Genomic DNA, 24,229 nt, shown 5'->3' with positions numbered 1-24,229 from the left:
ATATGGGGGCTGTAAATAGGACTCCACTGTGCACTTCTATATGACTGGTAATTCAGAGAGGTTTCAAATCTGTTGCTTGCTTTTCCTCATCTGGTATTTGTGTCAGCCTGTTGGCTTGCTTAGTGGGAGGGAGAGCTGGTACAATGAGATGGTTTTAACCATTAGCGCCCTGCTGCTCCCTTAAACACATGCTTTTTATCAGCATCCACTTGTTCAGCCGTGATTTTTGTGACGTCCATTGCAGTGAATGAGTCAGAAACCACAAGCTAACAGGTCTATTCTGTTACCTAGGAAACCAATGCATCATCCACAGGAAATGCAGGCCCCGATGGGGAGCGTGCCCAGATCAGGTTATGAAGCTGGCAATGAGTTTTTCAAAAGAGGTCAAATAATAATGCGTAGAATCTCAGTCTAGGGTGGGAAGTAGATCTGGGCTCATAGGCAGAGATGGAGAACTGACAGGCAGAAATACCAGGAGAAATTCAGCTAATATCATGTAAGATGTCTGTTTTAACAAATTTACCAAGGACAAAGGGGTATGGAGACATGGTTTAATTTGCCACTTCATCAAATGCATTTATTTGCCCCTTGGCTGAGGGATTTTTAGTGTATGAAGTGAAATGAAAAATTGACCATAAACCAGGCTCTATGGTCAAACTCCTTTTTCATGGTCACTCTCCTTTGGGTTAAAAAGTGATGCAGTATTCCTTCAGAGAAAAGCACACCCTGATTTGCATGCTCCCACTGTTTCGTTTTGCTTTTCTGCCTGGGCCTTATTTTTTTCTTCCTGATCATTATAGTTCATCTGTAGTCCACCCAGATATCTGTGAATATAAGCTTAATACAGCTGAGAAAAATTATCTGCGGAGTACTTTCAAGTTGTCTGATGAGCTTAATGTTTCCAGGCAGAATTATACCCTCCAACTGCGATGGGTGAAAGGTTCTGCGTAAAAGTACAATGTGAGCTCTCCCAGAACTTCCTGTTTTAGACTCAAAGAGTATTAGAACAGGGGGAAAACAACTCAGAGATTACCTGGTCCAACCACCTCATTTTTCATATGAGAAATGAGTCTCAGAGAAGACATTTGTAAAGGTCACACAGTATAACCAATTAGTGTGTGTGGTGGGGGCCAGGCAGAGGAGAGGAAAGAGGTAGGAAGGTTGACCACAAGCTTGAAACAAGTTACCAGGTGACGTGACCACCTCAGAGGCTGTTAAAATACTAAGCTGTGTTAATTGAAGTATGGAATCCTGACTAAGAGGGGCAATGGTACCCTCATGGCTGGTCAGTGTTACCAAGAGACCCACTGAACAGGGAACAATAACAAACTCAAATGGCCCACAGGAGGGTAAAGATGATGGTAAGAGTTTTAGTAACTATAACCTAAACAGAACAATGAAAAACATTAGACTATTTAGCTTGGAGACCATGGAGGAATGGGATGAGGTATTGTCAAATAAGTGAAAGTCTATTTTGAAGAAAGATCAGACTTATTTTGTGTGACTGAGAAGGGCAGCCACATTGGTACAAGTTAAGGGTGATGGGTTTTAGCTCCATCTAAAAAATTTTTCAATAATTCAAGCTGATTGAAATGGATTGAACTACCAATGGGGTAGTGAATGAATTATTTATCTTCAAAGGTGTTTAAGTATTAATTTATCCAAACACATTGATTCAGTTATCCAAATACCTGCCATATACCAGTCTTGGGGGACTTTAAGGTTATTGTCTGTGTTAATGAAGGCAATAGTAGCTGCTGTGTTAAATCTGTATATCAAACCTAAAACTGCTGTGGCTCAGATGGTGGGAAATTTATTTCTCACTCAGATAATATCTAAAATGGGTGTCCCTGGTTGTGGGTGGCTCTCATGGTAGTTGAAGGAACCAGGCTCTTCCATCTTGTAATTCTGCCCTCTTCAATATGTGGCTTATGAGGTTGCTCTAGGCACTGACATCCTGCTGACAGGGAAAGAATGTGGAGATTGCATGGGGAGATTTTTATGGGATGGACTTAGAAGTGACGCACATAAACTCTGCTCATATTTTGTCCAGTGGAATTCAGTCACATGGCCACATCTAACTGCAAGAGAGGCTTTATTTATTTATTTATTTATTTACTTATTTATTTATTTATTTATTTAACAGAGAGGAAGGGAGAGAGATAGAGAGCTAGAAACGTCGATGAGAGAGAAACATTGAGCAGCTGCCTCTTGCACACCCCCTACCAGGGATGTGCCCGCAACCAACGTACATGCCCCCGACTGGAATCAAACCTGGAACCCTTCAGTCCGCAAACCGAGGCTCTACCTCTGAGCCAAACCGGTTTCGGCGCAAGAGAGGCTTTAAAATGCAGTCCTGTGTCCAGGAAAAAGAGGAAATGGGTTTTATGACTGACTAGTGAGTCTTTTACCACAGTGTCCAACTCTGAGCTTCTATAATTATGGTGACAAAACTAAGATAGAAATTTAAAATTTTTCTTGATTAATGCCAATATCATCATGTCTTAGGTTTTCATTAAATGTCTTTCTGTTGAAGGTCTCCTAGTCAATATATATTGTTAAGTTAAAAAAAAGAAAAAAGCAAGATAGAGAACAATGTATATAGTATGCCACTTTTGTGAATGAAAAGAGTAATAATAATGATAATATGTATTTGTATTTGCTTGTATACATATAAAGAAACACTAAGAATACACAAGAAATCATAGGGACTAGGGTGGGAGAAAGAGGGAGGATGGAGACATCACTGGGAGCAAGACTTCTCCATATATGCCTCTAAATATTGTTTATGTAATTAATTATATAAAACTATGTAGTTTTTAAAAATATTTCTATTGAGGAAGACTTTTTCACAGACTGATCTCTTTTTGTTTTCAAGTAATGGGAAGCTTGAGAAAAGGACTATTTGGGAAGGTGAGCAAGGCATAACTTATGAGCTTTAGGTAACAGTAGTGATAAATATGATGCCTTTCTTGTTCTAATGTGTCCGTACTGAATTAATTAGATTTTTCAAAATAAAGTAAAAGAATAATGATGCTTGGTTTTATGTGGAGACATCTGAACGTCTCAGAGTGCTTTTATATTCTACATTTTTGTTTATTTTCATAATACTCTTAATAACTATGATACAAAAGGTTTAAATTAATTTCTTGTTTTGTAAGATACTGTCAGGGTCAAGAATAGGAGTTTAATTGTCAACAATTCATGTGGACCAACCCTCTTCATTTTTGGGTAGTATCAACATTGGCAGTATGTGATAAAAATCCTTTATGTTTTATTGCATTTTCATAATTTTTTTCTTATTTGGTTTTCTCATCAACCATGTGAGTTAATTGGGACTTATATTATCTTTAGAGATGAAAAACAATAGTGGCCACTATAAATAAAGTTAAAAGGCTAATGTAAAATTGGGGGAAGGAGGACTGTCCTTAATATATAAAGAGCCATTACAAATACAATCTAATAAAAGAGTAATGTGCAAATTAATCATCACTCCAATACACAAGATGGCTTCCCCCCATGTGGTCAAAGATGGCTGCCTCCATGTGAACACAAGATGGTCACCACAAAATGACCAGCAGGGGAGGGCAGTTGGAAGGGACCAGGCCTGCAAGGGAGGGTAGTTAAGGGCGATCAAGTCAGCCAGGGTAAGGCAGTTGGGAGGGACCAGGACTGCAAGGGAGGGCAGTTGGAGGCGATCAAGCCTGCAGGGGAGGGCAGTTAGGGGTGACCAGGCTGTCAGAGGAGGAAAGTTGGAAGCTACGAGGCCTGCAGAGGGCAGGTTAGGTTACCAGACCTACAGGGGAAGGCAGTTAGGGGTTATTAGGCCTGCAGGGAGGGCAGTAGGGGCAAACAGGCTGTCAGGGGAGCAGATAGGCATCAATTAGGCTGGCACGGGAGTGTTTAGGGGATGATCAGGCTGGCAGGCAGAAGCAGTTAGGGGCAATCAGGAAGACAGGCACGCGAGCAGTTGGGAGCCAGCAGTCCTGGATTGTGAGAGGGATGTCCGACTGCCAGTTTAGGACATCCCTAAACTGGTAGTTGGACATCCCTCAAGGGGTCCCAGATTGGAGAGGTGCAGGGTAGGCTGAGGGACACACACTTCTGTGCATGAATTTTGTGCACAGGGCCTCTAGTAAATAAGTAAAAGGAAAATATTCCAACATAAAAATTGGCAAAAGTTATAGATTAAAAAATCATAGGAATTTCCCTGGCTGGGTAGCTCAGTTGGGTAAGAGCATCATCCCAATACACCAAGGGTTCTATCCCCTGTCAGGGCACATAGAAGAATCAACCAATAAATGCATAAATAAGTGGAACAACAAATTGCTGTTTCTTTCTCTCTCTTTTTTTTCCTCTCTCGCTCAAAAAGAAATCATAGAAAGAAATCTCAATAACAACCAAATAAACATTAAAAATATTATTTCTCCTAAAAATGAATATGGTAAAAGAATCATAGTATCTAGTATTAACAAAGGTATATAAAAATAGGAACATTAATATTTTTCTGGAAGTGAAGGGATTTCAATTGGCAATACCTTTCTGAAGGAAAATTTGGAAATATATTAAAACTTTAAACATGTTCTAGCAACTTCATTCTAAGTTATCCTAATGAAATATAAAAAAATATATAAATTTATGTTAAATAATATGAATATTAACATTTTTAAGAATTCATCAAAAGGTGGATCACACAACATATCAATAGTAAAGAAGTGGAATACCAAGTTACCATTAAAATACCATGCAAAAGTTAAAGGAAAATTCCACTACCCAATCTACCTAATAAAAGAGTAATGTGCTAATTGACCATACCTTTGCGACACCCACCAGCCAATCAAGAGGGAGTATGCACACTAACCCAACAAAGATGGCGGGTTAGTTTGCATACTCAGGCGTTCTGCACCGCCCTAGCCATTCTGGGCCTCTGGGCAGCGTGGGAAGGCGGAAAGGTGGCTCTGGGACAGAGGGCAAAAGGCGACTCTGGCCAGAGCGAAGGTGGTGCTGGCAGCCAGGGGAAGGAAGGCCCATTCTTGTATGAATCTTTGTGTATCGGGCATTTAGTGTTAAATAAAAAAGCATGATTCAAAGAAAATATAGAGAAATGTATATATATATATATATATATACTTATACATCTTACAGTCTGAAAACTTAGCTAGACAAAGCTGGCTAAGATTGACTTAAGTTTAGAAAGACACGTTTCCACCAAAAAAGGGTTTGATGGTCTTTGAAAGTTTTAAAACTAGATAGCATCCTCACCTCCTTGCCGATATCCATTCTACTAGGCTGCTTCGTCAAAAATAGAAAATTGGTCAGGGCAGCCCTTGGTGGGCTTTGCCAGGTCCCATAAAGAACCCTCAGCAGCTCCCATAGGGGATTTAATGTTGCATAGATCCAACAGACTTTGAATGCATGGAACTATCAGTGTGGTTCAGCAAAGGTTTCAGAATGGGAGCTTTTACTACACCAGGCTTTTAAAGGCTTGAACATATTTTTAGCCCTTCCCTCAATTAATGTTTGGATTATAGGCTTATAGGCGTTCAAAATCGATGCCACTTTTCTAATCACACACTCCAAATTACTGCCATTTCTTAAGATTACTTTTCCTTATTTCTTGCTGATTGCCGTTCATTGCATAGACTCAGCCAGCCTTTTGTCACGTGTTTTGAATCTCTCTTTGTCTTTCAGGATCACCCTTCTTGTCTAATCATCCATTTCTTACCCACATGCAGCACTGGTGATTATTTTTTTTCCACATTCAACTTGTGAATCTCTTTTATCTGCATCCTAATCATAAGCCTCTTCTCAACAGCACGTTCAACATTCTCATTGCTTTTGCAGTGATCAGACATACTGGGGTTAATTATGCTGCAAAACACCCTAAATTAAATATAGCAAACCTGCTCGTAATATAAAACCTACTGGCCAAGACTAAAAAAAAAAACTGTCCAACTGCTTTTGCTGTCTGTTGGGGGCAGGTAACGTTGAAGCAAATTATTTTTCATCTCAGGGAAAGTTCACAGGTGGATAAGCTGCCAAAGAACCTCTGTCTTTCCACCGCCTCCGTGCCTGCCATTCTGGTGAGTAATTTGTAACGATAGTCATCAAGTCACATATAAATATGTAATCAACTGAAATTATTTTTAGATAGCTCAGTTGGTTCTCATTGTCTTAATGAGGCTGAGGTCCTGAGTTTGATCTCCGTGTAGGTTATGCAATACACAGAGTAAAGCTGTTTCCCATAGGCAGCCTATACGGACACCCGGCCATCTCACAAATGCATGCTCTTCAGCGGGCCTACGTACAGTGTGTGATGGAGCAGTCCTATCATTTCACTGCAGTCCTTGTAGGACAATGCCGTTACCAGCCTTCATAACAATTGTATGACCCTGCAATCTTCAAACTCAAAACTTCAATTAGCCTTTAGTCCGAGAGAAGATGCCTCAGTCATATATTCAAACGTTTTAACAGTCTATCTATAAGCACAAGTTGGACCACACTGTTCTGCAAATATAAAATACTAAAGTCAAAAAGAGGCTCATTTTTCTAATTGAGATTGTTAGAAAAAAAATAGAGGGTGGTGCCTGATTTGCCTACCTCTCCTCTCCGGGGACCTGATGACAATGGATTCCCACTGAGTTAGGATTCGGAGATTTGCCAGGGATCAGGGCAATGTCGCCAGAGAATGTTACACATTTGTGACAGCATAGTAGATTCGCAACTCAGTTTCTGGCCTCAAATACAATTTTCTCCCTGTGTTTTCAGGATCCCCTCCTCCCTCCAACGTGAGAGCTGCAGGCAGTTCTCTAAATAACACCGCGTCCCTGGACTCCTAGCTCGCATTGGTACATTTCGGCAGGGCTCCTTTGAGGTCTGCCCCCCACCGCCTCCCCTCTCCCAGGCTTCTCTTCCTTTGTCTGAGTCAGCCGTGAGTCACCTCACTCATTAGTGGAACTCAGAAAGCCTCTCCGTCCTCCGGGTCCCTTTTGTCTCCCTTCTTGTAACTAGTTTTTTCCTGGCAGCCTAAGATCCGAGGCTAAAACCTTAAAGCTAGGGCTGGGTCCTTACTAAGATGGTCTGGTCAGTAAAGAGCAAATAGAATTAAAATGATGATGACGATAATGACAGTGGTGATGGCGGTGCACACAGTTACTTCAGAAGCATTTTAACGGCCTAATTTGGTGTGTCTGCCTGTGTCAGCTTATAGGACATCAAAGGGGTCCTTAATTCTTGGTCCCTTTTTTCTCTTCCTTGTCTCTTCTTCCCCCTCCCCCTCCTCCTCTCCCCCCCCTCCACGCTGCACACCTGCATGATCCAAGGTGAAAGCTCACAGACCCGCTCTCTGTGGAAAGGCTAGTGAAGGGCAATATCCTTCCACTGGTGAGCACTCCTTTGTCCATCCTTTTCAGATTTGTTATTCTCATTTCTGCTCATTTTCTTTTACATTCCCAATGCCTGCCCTTTTGTGAGAGGTGGACCAGAAAGGACAATCAAAGAAATGGATTTATGCCTTGTTGATGCCTCCTGGGCATAGAGAGAAGCCTGGTGAAATGATGCTAATAAGAAACTAAATTCACTGTGGAAAATATCAATACCAAAGCACTGTTATTAATGCATTAATCTCGGCTGGGCTGGATAGTGACTAGTTTTCAGCAAGTCAGATGAGTTTCTTTGAAAGGGACCTCAGAGATCATCCTGTCTTTCAATCAGCAGCCATTCACCCAGCACTTACAATGAGCAACCCCAGAGCCAGGCCCCCAGGGCAGTGTGCCCCAAGCGCCATGGTGCTTGCGTATCACCTGGACTCTTGCTCAAATGCAGATTCCGGTTCCAAAGGCCTGGAGTGGGGGCTTGAGGTTCTACATTTTTCTAAGCTCCCTGGGGATGTCCTCAGTGCTGCCACGAACCACCCTTGGCGAACGTAGCAAGACTACAGGGGCTCTGCACAGAGCCAGACAAAGCTTGACTCTGTCCCAGGGGAACATCCGGGGACCCACAGGCTCTGTGATACTGTCCTATGCATTCCTCCGCCTCAGCTGCTGATATTTTATCCACGAAGCTCAGACAATGCTGACCTATTCTTCCCAATGCTCTTGGCTTTCTCAAGTCTTCACTCCCTGTGGAGGGTGTTAAAATTGCAAGATTCAGGTTTGGGATTAGGTCAAGGAAAAAGGCCCATTTATCTTCAACCTGGCTGTGAAGTCCAATCTAGGCCATTTTACCAGAGCGCGCTGAAATCACATTTTACACAGAGCCTTTCTTTGATTGCTCCTTTTGTTGTTAGTTCGTATCCTTCACCAATTTTTCTCTTGAGGGTCTTTGTATTTTACTTACCGAGTTATAATAATGCTTTATTAAATACTAAGGGAAATGTTTTTCCCCAATAAAGATTCTTTTTAGTCTTTTACTTTTGTCTGTGAATTTTGGACTTAGGAACTTTAGTCTAAACATCAATTTTCTTGCTAATCTGAGTAAGCCCCTTTAAGTGTGATTGGTTCCTTTTCAGTAAATGGAAGATGTAAAGACTACATATCTCAGAGGACTGTTGAGCATAAAAAGAAAGTACAGGTGGGACAGTGCTCAGCAAATATAGGACATGAGTACTTTGTTTTCAGAGCTTATATTAACCTGATAGTGTTATTGACTCTAGAGTGGGACACGGCTCACTGGTGTTAACAAGTACCCATTTTGTTTTAAGAACTTCGAGTGCTGGTCTAGGTTAGGTAGTATTAACATACATAAAGTAGAGTTATATGCATAAAAGTGCTTATGATTTCTATACTCCTTTTGCCTCCTCAACTACCCTTTCACCAGATGAATCTCCTATCACTCCTAACATGTCCAGGTAAAAAAAATTCCTCATGCCCTGGCCGATATTACTCAGTGGTTAGAGCATCGGCCAATGCACCAAAGGGTCCCAAGTTCAATTCCCAGTCAAGGGCAAATACCTACCTGGATTGCAGGTTTGATCCTACACCCCAGATAGGGCCTATGTGGGAGGCAACCTATTGATGTGTATCTCTCACATCAATGTTCCTCTCTCTCTTTCTCTCTTTTTTCCACTCTCTCTAAAAGTCAATGGAAAAAATATCTTTGGATGAGGATTAACAAAATAAATAAATACATAAATAAATAATCTCCTCAACACTGAAGCAAATGACCTGGTGGTTCCTTGGTTTCTACATTAAAAAACAATTTTTTTTATTGATTTCAGAGAGGAAGGGATAGGGAGAGAGAGATAGAAACGTCAATGAAAAGGAACATTGATTGGCTGCCTCCTACATGCTCCCTACTGGGTTTCAAGCCCACAACCCTTGTGCCCTGACTGAGAATCGAACCATGACCTCCCGAGCCACACTGGCTGGGCTATTTCTATATTTGCTATCTCATCTCTACTAGAACTTTATAATTGTTAAAATTATTTATTTATATGGTAGACATTATGAGTAATAGTATTCCAGTTTAGACTGATAGGTTTGTCTGGTTTTGAGAAATAGAAAATTTATACTTTCTTCCCTAGCTATATGTTTAATGCCTTTAAGTTCTCTCCACTGCTGCCTGTTAAAAATTATATATTACTAGAGGCCTGGTGCATGAATTTGTGCATGGGTGGGATCCAGCCAGCCTTCCCCGATAGGGGTGTGGGAGAGGCGGACAAGGGAGCGAGGCTGGCTGGGGGGAGAGGCCACAGGCGGTTGGTCAGCCGGCCCTGCCGCCTGGTTGAACTCCCAGTAGAGAGATCAATTTGCATATTAGCCTTTTTTTTATATAGGATATTCAACCATAATAGTAAAATAGAAAGTTCTGTAAACAATGTGTTTTGCCTTTAATTTTTTTTTTTTTAAGCAGTCAAAGGAAAGAAAATCTAGTAGCAAAAATTTAACTGTCATTCAAGTAGATACTATTCCTCCACTATTCTTCCTTTACACAAAACTGCCCTATGGTTTCCTACACTGAGCATAGATTAAAAAAAAAAAAAAAAAAAAAAAAAAAAAAAAAAAAAAGTCAATTCTATTGAATCCCATTCATTTGCCAAGCATAGCGCTAAGTGCTTTCATATACACTTTCTCATCTAATGGATCTTTTGCTTTCTTACTGCAGGGGAGAAAGTGAGATTGTGCCCTTGCTTTGCTGATTTCTCTACTAGAGTCCATGTCTGTATAGGTCTTACTCTGGTAGCAAGGGAACTGAATTTGAGGCAAAACTTATTCTTTTTTCATCTTATCCAGGTCCATGCAGAAAGTTGGTTGGTTTCTCATTTCTGGAAGATGAGAGCTGTGTTGGTTTAGGAAAAAGTGACTGGAACAGGGCTGAAGGTCGAAAGCTGAAGGTGCATCAACTCGAAGTACCCACAGGGGTGAGCACCTATCTCTGCGAGAGGTCTTTCTTCTCCTGGCTTCTTTCCCAGGTTCTCCATTGAAATCTCTGGGGAAAAGATCCTTATACCTTCCCTTTGGTTTACTTTTTTATCTACAAACATATGTCCCTTACTACTTCCCTTCCACCTGGGAAAAAAAACAAACAAAAACAAAAACAAAAAAACACCACCCTAGACCCTCCTGAAGGAACGTGATAGACATTATCTACTCTAGAGATTATCTGCCATGTTCTCCTCTTACCATGGTTCCAAATCTTGGAGTCCACTAAGAAAAACAGCCTGAGTGAAGTTGCATAACCAGTGAGAAAGGAATCTTCCCTGAATAATGAGAGGACGGCTGACCCACTATCTCAGCTCTTAGGTATGGCTCTCCAGCTGCTGATTGAAGTCCCATGGGGTTTAGCCATGAGGCCAGCAGGGACCTCCCCAGCAACTAACAAAAAGGAAGCAATCAGGACTAGCAGAGCTCAGCTGGGGTAACTGTCCTGTTTGTAAATGTGTCCCCAAGGACAGTGGCCAGCATTCCATGTCACAATGTCCTGGCAGTGTAGCAGACTCGGAGATGATCCAGTCTGGGCATGACTGGTGCCCAACAATGAAAGACTGAGAAAGGATATATAATACTTATAATCAACATGCAGTGACATTTTTATTTCAGAAGCTTATTCTTCATTCTTTCACTTGTCTAACAGACATTTGAGTGAATATGCTAGGCACTGAGCTAGAGGTGGCACACTCTGCCCTTTGGAAGTTGACAGTTCAGCAGAAAGTGGGTAAACAAAGGAGCTCTAGGAGTACTTAGAAGAGGGACTTAGGATTCAAGAGGCAGGGATGTTTCCCCCAAGAATCAGTGAAAGATTTATACAGAGGGGGAGGAGGCAGGACACTCCAGGTAGAAGCGGAAGCAAAGAAAGTCAGGGAGAAGAGAAAACAGGTGGCTCATTGGAGAAGGAATGAGGTTTGGTGTGGCTGAGATCAAACTATGCAGCAGAAGGGGCAAGAGATACTCCTAGAGAGATGAGCAGGGGTCAGATTATAAAGGTACAATCGTATGTGTCATGCAAGAGCATCTGAACTCTGTCCTAGGGCCACAGGGAACCACTAACTGACTCTCTGTGGGGGAAGGACATGTCAGATCTGCTTTTCAAGGAAATTTTCTCACTGATTGTAATGGGGAGATTGGATATTAGGAAAGTGAGCATTGAAGTAAGAGGGTCTTGCAATCATTGAAGGAGGAAATAACGTGGGCCTGAACTATAACAGAGCCAGTGATCCTGCCATTGGCTTGAATATCAGTGGTGGAAGCTCAGGGCAGCTCAGTGGCATTAGGGACTCTCCAGGTGTATTCTAAAGGAGCCCTAAAGACAATTCCAGACCCCACCAGATGAGAGGATGGAGCTCCTAACAGGCTCCTACTAAGAAGCCTGGCTGATTAAGACTGAATCTGTGCAGGACTGATGCTGCAGATGAGAGGGCCTCAGAACCTGCAGCCACGCAGGTTCTGACAAGCAGTTTCCATGGAGACGTGGAGTAGGAAAGAGGGAGTGAGTAGGAGGGCTGATCCATTGCAGAGCCTGGGGTCAGAAGACTGTGGCGGGCTAACAGACAAACAGGAAAAAGATACAGTCAATCAGAAAAAGATATTCCAAACTAGCAGCAGTTAATTGGGGTTATATCGTCCTAATTCTAGATTAAATCTATCAATCTAGAGGGATTAGAGTAAGGCACTTAATGATCTTGCTGGTTATTTCAGGTACCACTTAATGAGAGCATAGGGAAGTGGATGCCAACTCAGACTACCTCCAAATGTTATACACCCATCTTAAGCCTTTCTGCATCCCTGGACTCTAAGTAGCTACGTATCATTGTCAAGTTTCTGGAAACAGGCAGAGACATAGGAATTTATATATATATATATATATATATATATATATATATATATATATATATATATATATATATATATATATTAGAGGCCTGATCCACGAAATTTGTGCAAGGGTCTTGGCCCCTGCCTTGGTGGCCAGGGTCCTCTTCTACCTCTGCCTCGACCCCTTGCCCGCTGCAACTTTGTCTGGAAGGAAGGACATCTGGAAGCATGCCCAGTCTAATTAGCATATTATGCTTTTATTATTATTAGATATTTTTAAAAATATATTTTATTGATTTTTTACAGAGAGAAAGGGAGAGGGATAGAGAGTTAGAAACATCGAAGAGAGAGAAACATTGATCAGCTGCCTCTGCACACATCCTAGTGGGGTTGTGCCCACAACCAAGGTATGTGCCTTTGACTGGAATCGAACCTGGGACCTTTCAGTCCACAGGGTGATGCTCTATCCACTGAGACAAACTGGTTTCAGCTTATTATAGATATTTTTTATTTGCCATGCTGATAGCAGTAATACTCAGAAAATCTTGGGTGCTGGTAAAGTCCTAGTTTAGATGGTATTGTTAATTAAGGAACATTCTGGACAGAGAGTAAGCAGCAATGGGGCCGTGTGTGTGTGTGTGTGTGAAAATACACATAACAACACAGGGTGTTCAGCAGTTAGAGTGTCATCCAGCACATCAAAAGGTCATGGGATCGATTCCTGGGGCACCTACCTAAGGTTGCAGGTTTGATCCCTGCCCCTGGTCAGGACACTTGTGGGAGGCAACCAATTGATATGTCTCTCTCACAGATCTGTCTTTCTCTCTCTTTCCCTCCAATCTTTCCTCCCTCCATTCCTCCATCCCTCCATTCCATTCTCTGTTTAAAAAAAAAAAAAAATCATAGGAAAAATATTCTTGGAAAGGATTAAGAAAACAACAAATATCCTAATATATAAAAAGCCAGGAGCCATTTTGAGTGAAACAACCAGACAAATAACCACATGCAGGCTTCATGGGGTGACAAGGCTGGCAGGAGGTTAGTGAGGGACAACCAAATGACTGAACAGCAGACTGCATGGGGCAACCAGGCCTGCAAGGGGGGGTGGGTGGGCAGAAGAGGGCATCTAGGCTGGAAGGGGGAACAGTTCCGGGTGACCAGGTTGGCATGGGGGGCAGTAAAAGGCTACCAGGCTGGTGGGGGGGGGGCATTTGGGGGTGATCAGGTAGACAGGCAGGTGAGCAGTTAGGAGCCAGCAATCCCAGATTGTGAGAGGGATGTCCAAATGCTGGTTTAGGCCCCTCAGGATTGGGCCTAAACTGGCAGTTGGACATCCCCTGAGAGGTCCCAGATTAGATAGGGTGCAGATTGGGCTGAGGGCCCCCCTGCCAAGCATGAATTTCATGCACTGGGCCTCTAGTCTATAATAATAAAAGTATAATATGTTAATTAGCTGGACAGTTGAATGACCTTCTGGATGTCCTTCCAGATGACTTTCTGGACAAAGCCAGGGCTGCGAGGGCTGAGGCAAGCCACCGCAGCTGTGACAGCCGATCCCCTTGCAGGAATTTCATGCATCAGGTTTCTAGTATATATAATAAAGTTTATTGTTTTGACCATTTTAAAATGTGTACTTTAGAGGCATTAAAGTCTCTTCATAATCTTATGCAAATATCATAACTATATCTAAAACTTTACTTACCATTCAAAACAAAAACCATAACCATTAGGCAATAACTTCCATTAGGGTGGGCCCAAAATGTTTTAAACAACTTTATTAGGCTGTGATAATTCTGCCTACCAGGCAGAACGATGGTTTGGCTCCTGCATATAAGCAAACTGTGTTGATCTTAGTTTGGTCAGTTGCTCTGATTCAAACCTGGAGTTTTGGCCAAAGAATCTTGTGCTGTGGGTGGATTTGTTAAACCTAATTTCTGGAGCGATTTAATGACTAATGAGACTTATTAACCTTGATATACAAAGTTTCCAAATGGCTTGCGACAACGCTTTATTAAGAAGTCTGTAAAAATTAAGTGAGGGATACAGGTCCTCATAAAAATCCTACTGGAGGCAAGCTTTGTTCCAAAATTCAGACTTTTTGGTAAATTCAACAGTGAAGTCACCTTGAGACTAAGCTTTTCTTTGTAGGAAGTTTTAAATTTGTAACTCAATAATTTCATTTCTTATAGGTTTATTATGATCTTCTATTTCTCTTAAGTCAGTTTGGGTGGCTTTGTCTTTCAAACAATTGGTCCATATTATCTAAGTTATATAATTTACTGGCATCGAGTTGTTCATAGTATTCCCCCTTCCTTTTATTTTTTTAAGTATTTCCCCTTTTCTAAGTCTAACCTTTTTTATTTTTATATAGTCAGTAGTAAGTTCCCTTCTTTTTGTGTGTGTGATTTTAGTATTTTAAGACTTCTCTCTTTTTTTTCTTGGTCAGTCTAGCTAAAGGCCTACTATAAGTTTTGTTGATCTTTTTAAAGAATCAACTTTTGGATTTCTTCATTTTCTCTATTGTTTTTCTCACTCTTTGTTTCATCAATTTCCACTATAATCTACTATTTCCTTTACTTAGTTTGCTCTTCTTTTCTTAGATTCTTGAAATAAAATGATAGGGTTTTTAAAAATATATATTTTATTGATTTTTACAGAGAGGAAGAGAGAGGGATAGAGAGTTAGAAACATCGATGAGAGAGAATCATCGATCAGCTGCCTCTTGCACGCCCCCTACCGGGGATGTGCCCGCAACCAATGTACATGCCCTTGAAGGGAATCGAACCCGGGACCTTTCAGTCCGCAGGCCGACGCTCTATCCACTGAGCCAAACCGGTTTCCGCAGGTATTTTTTTTTTTTAAGAAAAATTTGAAATTTTTCTCTTTTTTAAAATAAAGTTATCTATAGCTATAAATTTCCCTGTAAGAACTGCTTTGATACATTCCAAAAGTTTTATTATGTTTTGCTCCCATTTTAATCTTAAATTATTTTCTAATTTCCATTATAATTTTTGACCTTTTGGTTATTTAGTTTATAAATGAATATCCACATATTTGTGAAATTATCAAATTTCCTTCTTTTATTGATTCTAATTTCTTTCCATTGTGGTCAAAAGACATATTTTGCATAATTTCAGATCTTTTAAATTTATTAGGATTTGTTTTATAACCTATGATCTTGCTTAACCTGGAAAATAGTCCATATTCACCTGAGAAGATTTGTATTCTGCTGTTGATGGTTGGAGTATTTTATAGATAGATGCCTGTTAGGTCTAGTTGGTTTATAATTTTGTTACAAACTATTTAATATAATTTTATACCTTTTAAAGAAGTTGAGGGAAAAAAAGTAAATTATATTTAGAGTTTGTTAATATCAACCTTCTTATTTACCATTTCTGGTTCTCTTCATTTGTTCCTGTGGAATTGAGTTATTATCTTGTAACTAATTTCTTACTCAAATTCAGCTTTGTTCTCACACACCTCCTTTGTGCTATCATTGTCAAATATATTCTTGTATAAAATTGCTTTTTAGATTATTTTAGAAAGTAAATAAGAAGAAATATGCTGGTACATTGATATACTGTCTTTGATAATATGTAATTACAGCTGAAACCGGTTTGGCTCAGTGGATAGAGCATCGTCCTGAGGACTGAAAGGTCCCAGGTTCGATTCTGGTCAAGGGCATGTACCTTGGTTGAGGGCACATCCCCAGTAGAGGGTGTGCAAGAGGTAGCTGATTGATGTTTCTGGCTTTCTTTCCCTCTCTCTTCCTCTTTGTAAAAACTCAATAAAATATATTAAATAAATAAATAAAATAATAAAGATATATTTTTTTTAAATATGTAATTACATTTACCAGTGATCTTTGACCTTTGTGTGTGGATTTCAATCACTGACTATTCTCACTTATGTTCAGCCTGAAGAACCTCCTTTTTTCTTGTAACTTTGGTCAGCTAGCAATGAATTCTCTCAGATTTTGTTGATCTGGGAATGTCTTTATTTTACTTATGATTTTTGAGAGACAGTTTTACTAGATAAAAGATTCTTAGTTGACAGGATGTCTCTCCCCATCCCACCCTCAGCACTTTGAATATACTATTTCAATGTCTTCTGACCCTCATTGTTTTAGGTGATAAGTTAGATGTTAATCTTATTTGGGTTCTGTTGTATGGAATTAGCTTTTTATTTTTTTCTTGCTGTTTTCAAGATTTTTCTCTTTAACTTTCTCTTTCAACATTTTTTCTAGGATGTGTCTAAATGTGGATCACTTTATATTTTATCTGTTGAGGTTAGTTGAACTTTTGGATGTGTAGATTAATTAGAAATATCTGATTAGAAATATTAATTAGAAATATCTGATGCCTCCTGCACACACCCTGACTGGGGATTGAACCCACAATCTAGGTATGTGCTCTGATTGGGAATTGAATCTGAAACCTTTTGGTGTATGGGGTGATGCTCCAACAAACTGAGCCATCCAGCCAGAGCTTCTTTTGCTTCTTTACACATATTTTTCTTTAGTTCATTGAACATATTTATAATAGCTGCTTTGAAGTTTTTGCTAAGTTGGGGATCTGGGTCCTCTAACAGAGAATTTCTGTTGGTTGCTTTTTTCCAACAGAAATTAGTATAAGTCACAAAGCACTTTCCTGTTTTTTGCAGGTATAATAATTTTTTTGTTATATACTGGACATCTATATATATAAAAGCCTAAGCAACCAGCTGACTGGCTGACTGTTCGACCAGCCGACTGGTAGCTATGACATGCACTGATCACCAGGGAGAAAACACTCAATGCAGGAGCTGCTGAGCTGCGGTAATTTGGCAGCTGTGATTCTTGGGTGATATACCTGGAACCAGGGAGAAGGGAGCCTGATTCTGAGGTGCATCACCCAAGAACTGCCCTTGCCCATCCAGGACCCCTTGGGGGATATCAGAGAGACGGTCTTGGCCCAATCACCACAGTCCAGGCCAAGGGATATCACTGGTGCATAAATCTGTGCACCAGGCCTCTAATTTTAGATAATGTAATGTAGCAACTCTAGATATTGATTCCCTCAACCTTATTGCTTATTTTTGAGCTTATAAACTTACTGTTATAGTTTGCTTTTTTGCTTGTTTAGTGACTTAGCTATATTATTTTAATAAATTCAATTTCCCTGCAGCTTGAAACCTCTAATGCTGATCCGTAGACTATGCATGCTTGGTCGTGTGCACAGTCATCCTGGGATGACAGTGATTTTAGGACAGCTCTCTTGGACTGTCTGTATCCTTGATTTCTCTGTTAAGTTGTCTGTCTTTATTGGTATAATCACCAGCTGTTAGGCTTCATTAGTTGCTAACTAACCACTCAATTGTTTTCAACAGTGCTCTGGAACATAAATTGCTCCACAATCCGATCCAGAGATAGTTTTTGAGGCCAGACTTTGAGATTTATTCTGACCCCGGGAGGGCTCTTCTTAGATGTCCTTTTTTTATGGTTCTCTCTGGTACACTAGCTAGCCTACAGTCTAGCTTGTTGCAACCAGCTTCCTCTTAGTTGCATATTACCAAAATATCCATTGTTTTCCAGAACTCTCTTCAGCGTGACTTCCCCAAACTCTGTTCCAAATAAAGTCTGTTCTCTTGTGGAGAGTTTCAAAACTCTCTGTTCTTATCACCTGCCTCTTCCCCTGGGCAATATCTCTTGAGATTCTGCTCTCAAACTGGGGACAGGGAAAACAACCACTTCTCTTGGAGTGATAGCTTTGCTTTATAAGTAGACCACTGAGTGGCAGCAAGTAGCCTTTGGTCTTCTTGGCTTTTATCTCCCTTTGTGGAACAAGAACTTCAAATGGTTGTCTTAAAAGTAATTTTCACCAGTATGGTTATTTTGCTGAAGCGTGGGTCTTTGGAGCTCCTTACCTACCGTTCTGGAGATTGTCCCCTAATATCATCTTAATAACAGCAAACCCTTTCTTAACTGCTAACAGTATTTTATGGACTTCTACCCAGAATTTGGTTTCTGATTGAAAATAAGTGCAATATGAAGACTACATTGGAGGTGAATTGGAGATAAAGATACTGATAGATTACCCCAGACCAAATGAGGCTCTGAGAACCATCTCCCTTGTGCATTCCACACACCAGAATACCAAAAGATACTAATCAAAATAAACCACTATGCCAGGAATTAGGTGACAAACTACTACTTCTTAGTTTTCTTTCTGGTTTTCTGGGTGACCATAAGTAACCCAGGCAACATACTCTGAGCTCTAGTTCCCAGGAATAGTATATTGCGTTAAAAGTATTTGTCTCACTACCGGTGCCCAAAATAGGGAATGTAATGTAGATTGTGTTTATGATGGAATTATTTCACTAAATCTTCCCTGGTCCTTTTCCCTCTGCTGTCTCTTGTGACTGACATCATGCATCTGGGAAGTAGCTGTCTGTACATTAAAAGTTATTGCTGTTTTGGATCTGTGAACTCCAGGCAGAGCCTTGGTCTATAATCACAATTTTCTAAATACTTGTTGGATAAGGAAATAAAGTCACAATGGCTTATCTCCTCCCTCACTAAATGTTTTAATTTGTGAAAGAAAAGGGAGTGGGACAGTTGGAATTTTCTGATCATAGTCTAATTCTAAGCCAGAATTATGTCTCATCTTACCCAGACACTATCATTTTTGGTTACTTAAAATGAAGTTGGTTCAAAGCCCAGGTCCAATGACTTCACTGTTTAATTTTACCACAATATAAAGAATTAATAGAAATTTTTCACAAACTCTTCCAAAAAATAGAAGAGGAAGGAATACTTCCCAACTCATTCTTTGAGGTCAGTATGATCCTTATACCAAAACCAGACATCACAAGAAAAGTACAGAATAATATTGCTTTATGAATGCAGATGCAAAACTGTTATGCTAGAAATTAAAAATAGCAACATATAAATATGACTATACACTCTTAGGGACAAAAACATGGAACAAAAACTTCATAACACTGAATTTAGCAATACTTTCTTGGATATGACACCAAAGGCATAGGTAACAAAAGGAAAAATAAACATTAAACTTAATGAAAATTAAACATTTTTGTATATCAAGACACTATATACAGAGTAAAAAGGCAACACACAGGAGAAAATATTTTCAAATCATATGTTTGGTAAAGGATTAATATCCAGAATATATAAAGAACTTCTAAAACTCAACAAAAACACAAGCAAACCAATTTAAAATGAGCAAAGGACTTGAAGAGACAATTCTCCAAAGATATGCAAATGACTAATAAGGACAAGCAAAGATGCTCAATATCCCTAACCATTAGGGGGCTGCAAATCAAAATATAATTAGACTACCTCATACCCAGTAAGATGGTTGCTATAAAAAAAAAAAACACCTAAAAAACAGAAAACAAGTGTGGCAAGGATATAGAGAAATTAGAACTCTTGTGCCTTGTTGATGAGAATGTAAAATGGTATAGAAGCTGAGAAAACAGTAAGGCAGTTCTTAAAAAAAAAATAGAATTACCATATGAAGAAGCAAATTCTCTTCTATTATAGATATATACACAAAATAATAGGAAGTAGGCTCTTGAAGAGATATTTGTATGCCTGTATTCATAGCATTTTCACAATAGTTAAAATACGGAAGCAACCCAAATACCCATTGACAGATGAATGTGTAAGCAAAATGTGGTGTATACATACAATGGAATATTATTCAACCTTTAAAATTAAGGATATTCTGACATATATTATACTATATCCTACTACATGGAACCTGAGGATATTATGCTAAGTGAAATAAACCAGTAACAAAATAGCAAATACAACATGATTCCATTAATATGAAATCTCTAGAGTAGTCAAAGTCGTAGAGACAGAATGGTGTTTTCCAGTGGATGAGGGAAGGGAGAAATGAGAATTTATTGTTTAATGAGTATAAACTTTCAATATTATACACTACTGAACTGTATATTTAAAATGTATTTAACACTACTGAACTGTATATTTAAAATGTTTAGGATGGCAAATTTTATGTTATGTATATTTTAAAAGTTTTTAAAATTTTGAGAGAGGAGTAGACTCTCTAGAATGACCAAGTGGGAATTATCCCAGGGAGGCAAGGTTGCTTTTACAGCCAAAAATCAATTAACGCAATACACTATATCAATAGAATAAAGGTCAAAAAACCCACATGAACATCTCAACAGATGCTTGGGGGAAAAAACAACCACATCGGTTCTGTTCATACATTATTTACAACAGCCAAAATATAAAAGCAACAATCCAAGTGCCCATCCATAGACGAATGGATAAATAAGATGTGGTACATATATGACTGGAATATTACTTAGCCATAACAAAAGAATGAAATCTTGCCATTTGCAACAACATGCATGGATCTATAGGGTATTATGCTAAGTAAAATAAGTCAGACACAGAAAGACAAATACCATATGGTATCATTTATTGTGAAATCTAAAAAAAAAAAAAAATAAAATACACTCTTAGATACAGAGAACAAATTAATGCTTATCTGATGGGAGGGGGTTTTGGGTCATAGAAAAAGGTAAAGGGATTAGGCATACAAATTACCAGCTATAAAAACAGTTGCAGGGATGTGAAATACAGCATAGAGAATATAGTCAATAATAGTGTATGATGTCAAATGGGTACTAGACTTATGGGGTAACAAGTCTTAAGTTAGATAAATGTCTAATCACTATGTTGTTCACCTAAAACTAATATAATACTGTATGTTAACTGTAATTGAAAAGTAAAAAAATATATTTTTTTAAAGGACATTATAAGAACAGAGGAGAAACAAATGGTCGAATTTCATGGCATGAGGGAGAAATGCCCTCCTGAGACCACCTTGAAGAAAGAAAAAACAAGAAAAAAAAACACAGAAGAAAGGCTAGGGAAGGGAAAAGGGCTGAAGGAAAGAGGGTTGGTGGAGAGAAGGAAGGGGAGAAGAAGGTTGGGAGAGGAAGGGAGATACCCTATTCACTATAAACCTGCAATCAGAGTACTGTCTCCTCTTGCAGAATAAGAAGGAGAGGACAGAGGTCGATTTCCCTCTCCTAGATGCTCTTTAATTGGAGGAAGATTCCTGACAGAGACGTAGAGATGCAAGTAGCAGAGAAGACAGGATCAAACCAAACCTGAGCAGAATGCCTTGGTGAGTAAAGAATACCTAACAGTTTCTTGCAAATCAAAGACCCTTACAGAAAGCTGCTCATTTTGAGATTTGTAAGATTTTAACCCATAAGGAAACTGAAGAATTATTAAAATGATTTGTGCTTTATAGCAAGGACACAACTATTGGTATAAATGAAGTGCTCTGCAGATGTTGTAAGATATTGTGGGCAGGGGAAGCCATCCATTTACATTCCCAGAGCTTTACTTTATTAAGTGCTTTGAGTGGTTATTTTTTCAAAGTCTTCTTCCCTTCTCTTCTGAGTGCACTTCTAGCAGGGCATGCTGAAGTTCTATTCATGAAGAAGAATCATTTTTTTCTTCATAATGATCTAGAAGAGACACAACCTAGTGACTTGCTTTCTGGAGCATTGATTTGTAAAAGAGAAATGACCTACAGGGTGCCTTTGGTGAAAACAGTTCTTTCTCTCTGTTTAGCTTCCAGAACTGCAACAGTCTGACCTTTCAGTGCTATTAAAGGCTAAACCCCAGGGGAGGAGGGGAGGGTAGCTGGGGAACCAGTTATAGTTAATAGTAATGATTCTTTGTGCAGACTTCCTGCACTCTGGCTTTGGGGTGACACTTTTTATTCACCCTTTTGAACTTTCTTTTGGGCTACACACACACACACACACACACACACACACACACACACACACATATATATATATATATATATATATATATATATATATATATATATATAATTAATTTTAATTCTCACCCAAGGATATGTTTTATTTATTTATTTTTTTTTTATTTTATTTTTTTTTTTAGAGAGAGAGAGAGAGAGAGAGAGAGAGAGAGAGAGAGAGAGAAGGAGAGAGATTGTTGTGAGAGAGAAACATCAATTGGTTGCCTCCTGAACATGCCCTGATTGGGGATAGAACTGGCAACCTAGGCATGTGCCCTGACCAGGAATCAAAACCTCACTTATTGGTGAATGGGATGATGCTCCAACCAACTGAACCACTGGCCAGAACTGTTTTTTTGATATGCACATGACTATCACCACTAAGTCTTCTTACCCCTGGAAAGGGAGGCCTTCCAGAGAGCATCCCCTAAGGGTAGCTCATGTTTCCATTTCAGAACTCCAATCACAACTTTGTGGTATTGTACAGAGAGGTGATTTGCCCATGGTTCCCCTCTTCTTTTCAAAATTCTAGTACATACAGAAAAAGAATCAGAATATTATGATGATCATCCAATATCCATCACCTAGATCAAACAATTGCAACAATTTGCCATATATTTTTTATTTTTCCTTTTCTTCTTTTTTTATGCTGCAGTAATTTAAAGCAAGTTTAAGTATGTATTTTTCACCCCTAAATACTTCAAAATTCATTCAGAAATAATTAATACATCTTTGTTAGGTAAACACAATTCTGTTGTCACATTTAACAAGATCCACATAATTTTTCAATACATTCATATATTCCCTATTGTAAAATTTATTTATTTATTTATTTATTTAGAGAGAGAAGAAGGGAGAGGAGAGAAACATTTACATGAGAGCTAAACATTGATGGGCTGCCTCCTGCATGCCCCCTATCGGGGATAGAGCCCACAAAGAGTACAATTCAGAGGCACTAAATACCTTTACAATATTATACATCCACTACCACTATTTCCAGAAGATTTTCATTATCCTAAATAAACCCTATACCCTTTAAGAATATAACTCCCCAGTTACCCCAAACAATCTTTTAAAGATGGTTAATTCAATAAGCTCTACATATTTCATTTGGTTGTTGCATTTCTTAAGATTTCTAATCTAGAACTGCCTCTTCTTGCCACACTCACATATATTTTATTTTCATGACATTGACTTGTTGACAATTCTGGCCAATTGTTCTGTAGAATGTCCCACCTGCTGGATTTGTCTGATTGTTTTCTCATGGTGTTGTTAAACATGTTCTTCTGTCTTCTGTATTTCCTATAAGCTCAGAGAAAGGCTTGATAAGAATCAGGTTAAACTTTTTTATTAGAATTCTTCCTACTGCATCGTATTAGGCTCTACCTAATGTCTGGTTGTTCCCCTATTGATGAGGCTAATATTAGTTACTGAGTTAAAAATGGGTTTTTAAAAATGGGTTCTTAACTACTTGCATAGTTTCCACATAATTATCTCTACTTTGAATGTTCAGATAAGGGGACTCTGAGATGTTGCCTGGCACCTAGGAGACAGCCTTTATCCAGTGTAAAGGAAAGAGGATTAAGAATGAGGCTTTATGCTTTTTATGGAGTACTAGTGGTCCGGTGCATGAAATTTGTGCACTGGAGGTGCAGAAGGGGTGGTCTCCCTCTGCCAGGCCTGCTCTCTCTCACAGTCCAGGATCCCTCAGGGGATGTCCATGAGCCGGCAGTCAGAGATCCTTCTTGCAGTCCTGGGCTCATTCCCCCATTTGGTCAATTTGCATATTAGGGTTTTATTATATAAGATATGCAAGTCTCCAAATTTATTGCTAAGGGTGGCCAATCAATGCAGAAATTTTTGGAATATGAAGTCCAGCAGAGACTACTTTTTCTCTGGGCCCAAAAGAAAATACTCTGAAATTCATTTTTAGCCAGAATTTAACCATGGAAAAGTAGATCTCTTTGGTAACAATTATTAAAGACAGTGAAATCACTTTGGGACTTTAGATACAGAAGAATCTTTTATGGCATTTTACAATAATTCCCTATCCACCTTCAACTCCCCCACCCCTGCCAAACAACAACAACACTTTAAACTCTAGAATAAAAAAAATCAGGTCATTTTCTTTGAATGCAGATAGACGGATCTTTAGATATT

The 24,229-nt window shown here is 39.3% G+C and overlaps 1 protein-coding gene and 1 long non-coding RNA gene across 6 annotated transcripts in view; one reads left to right on the top strand and one right to left on the bottom strand.

Annotated features, from left to right (window-relative positions):
* Positions 1-24,229, top strand: part of MKLN1 (muskelin 1) — a 311,818-nt gene that overhangs the window by 94,392 nt on the left and 193,197 nt on the right. For 3 of the 5 annotated variants that reach the window (XM_084897002.1, XM_084896999.1, XM_084897003.1), the window contains exon 2: positions 21,285-21,418. In XM_084897002.1, coding sequence (XP_084753128.1) covers positions 21,411-21,418 — 8 coding nt within the window. In that variant the 5' untranslated portion in view covers positions 21,285-21,410. Of the gene's footprint in view, positions 1-10,237; positions 10,361-21,284; positions 21,419-24,229 lie in introns of those variants that run through there. The other 2 variants (XM_084897000.1, XM_084897001.1) reach the window with 2 other exon arrangements.
* Positions 1-24,229, bottom strand: part of LOC311629145 — a 95,839-nt gene that overhangs the window by 31,405 nt on the left and 40,205 nt on the right. The window lies entirely within an intron of this gene.

The sequence above is a fragment of the Pipistrellus hanaki genome (assembly GCF_964339955.1).
Source record: "Pipistrellus hanaki genome assembly, chromosome: 10".
Lineage (NCBI taxonomy): Eukaryota > Metazoa > Chordata > Mammalia > Chiroptera > Vespertilionidae > Pipistrellus > Pipistrellus hanaki.
This window is presented reverse-complemented; position numbering and strand designations above follow the sequence as displayed.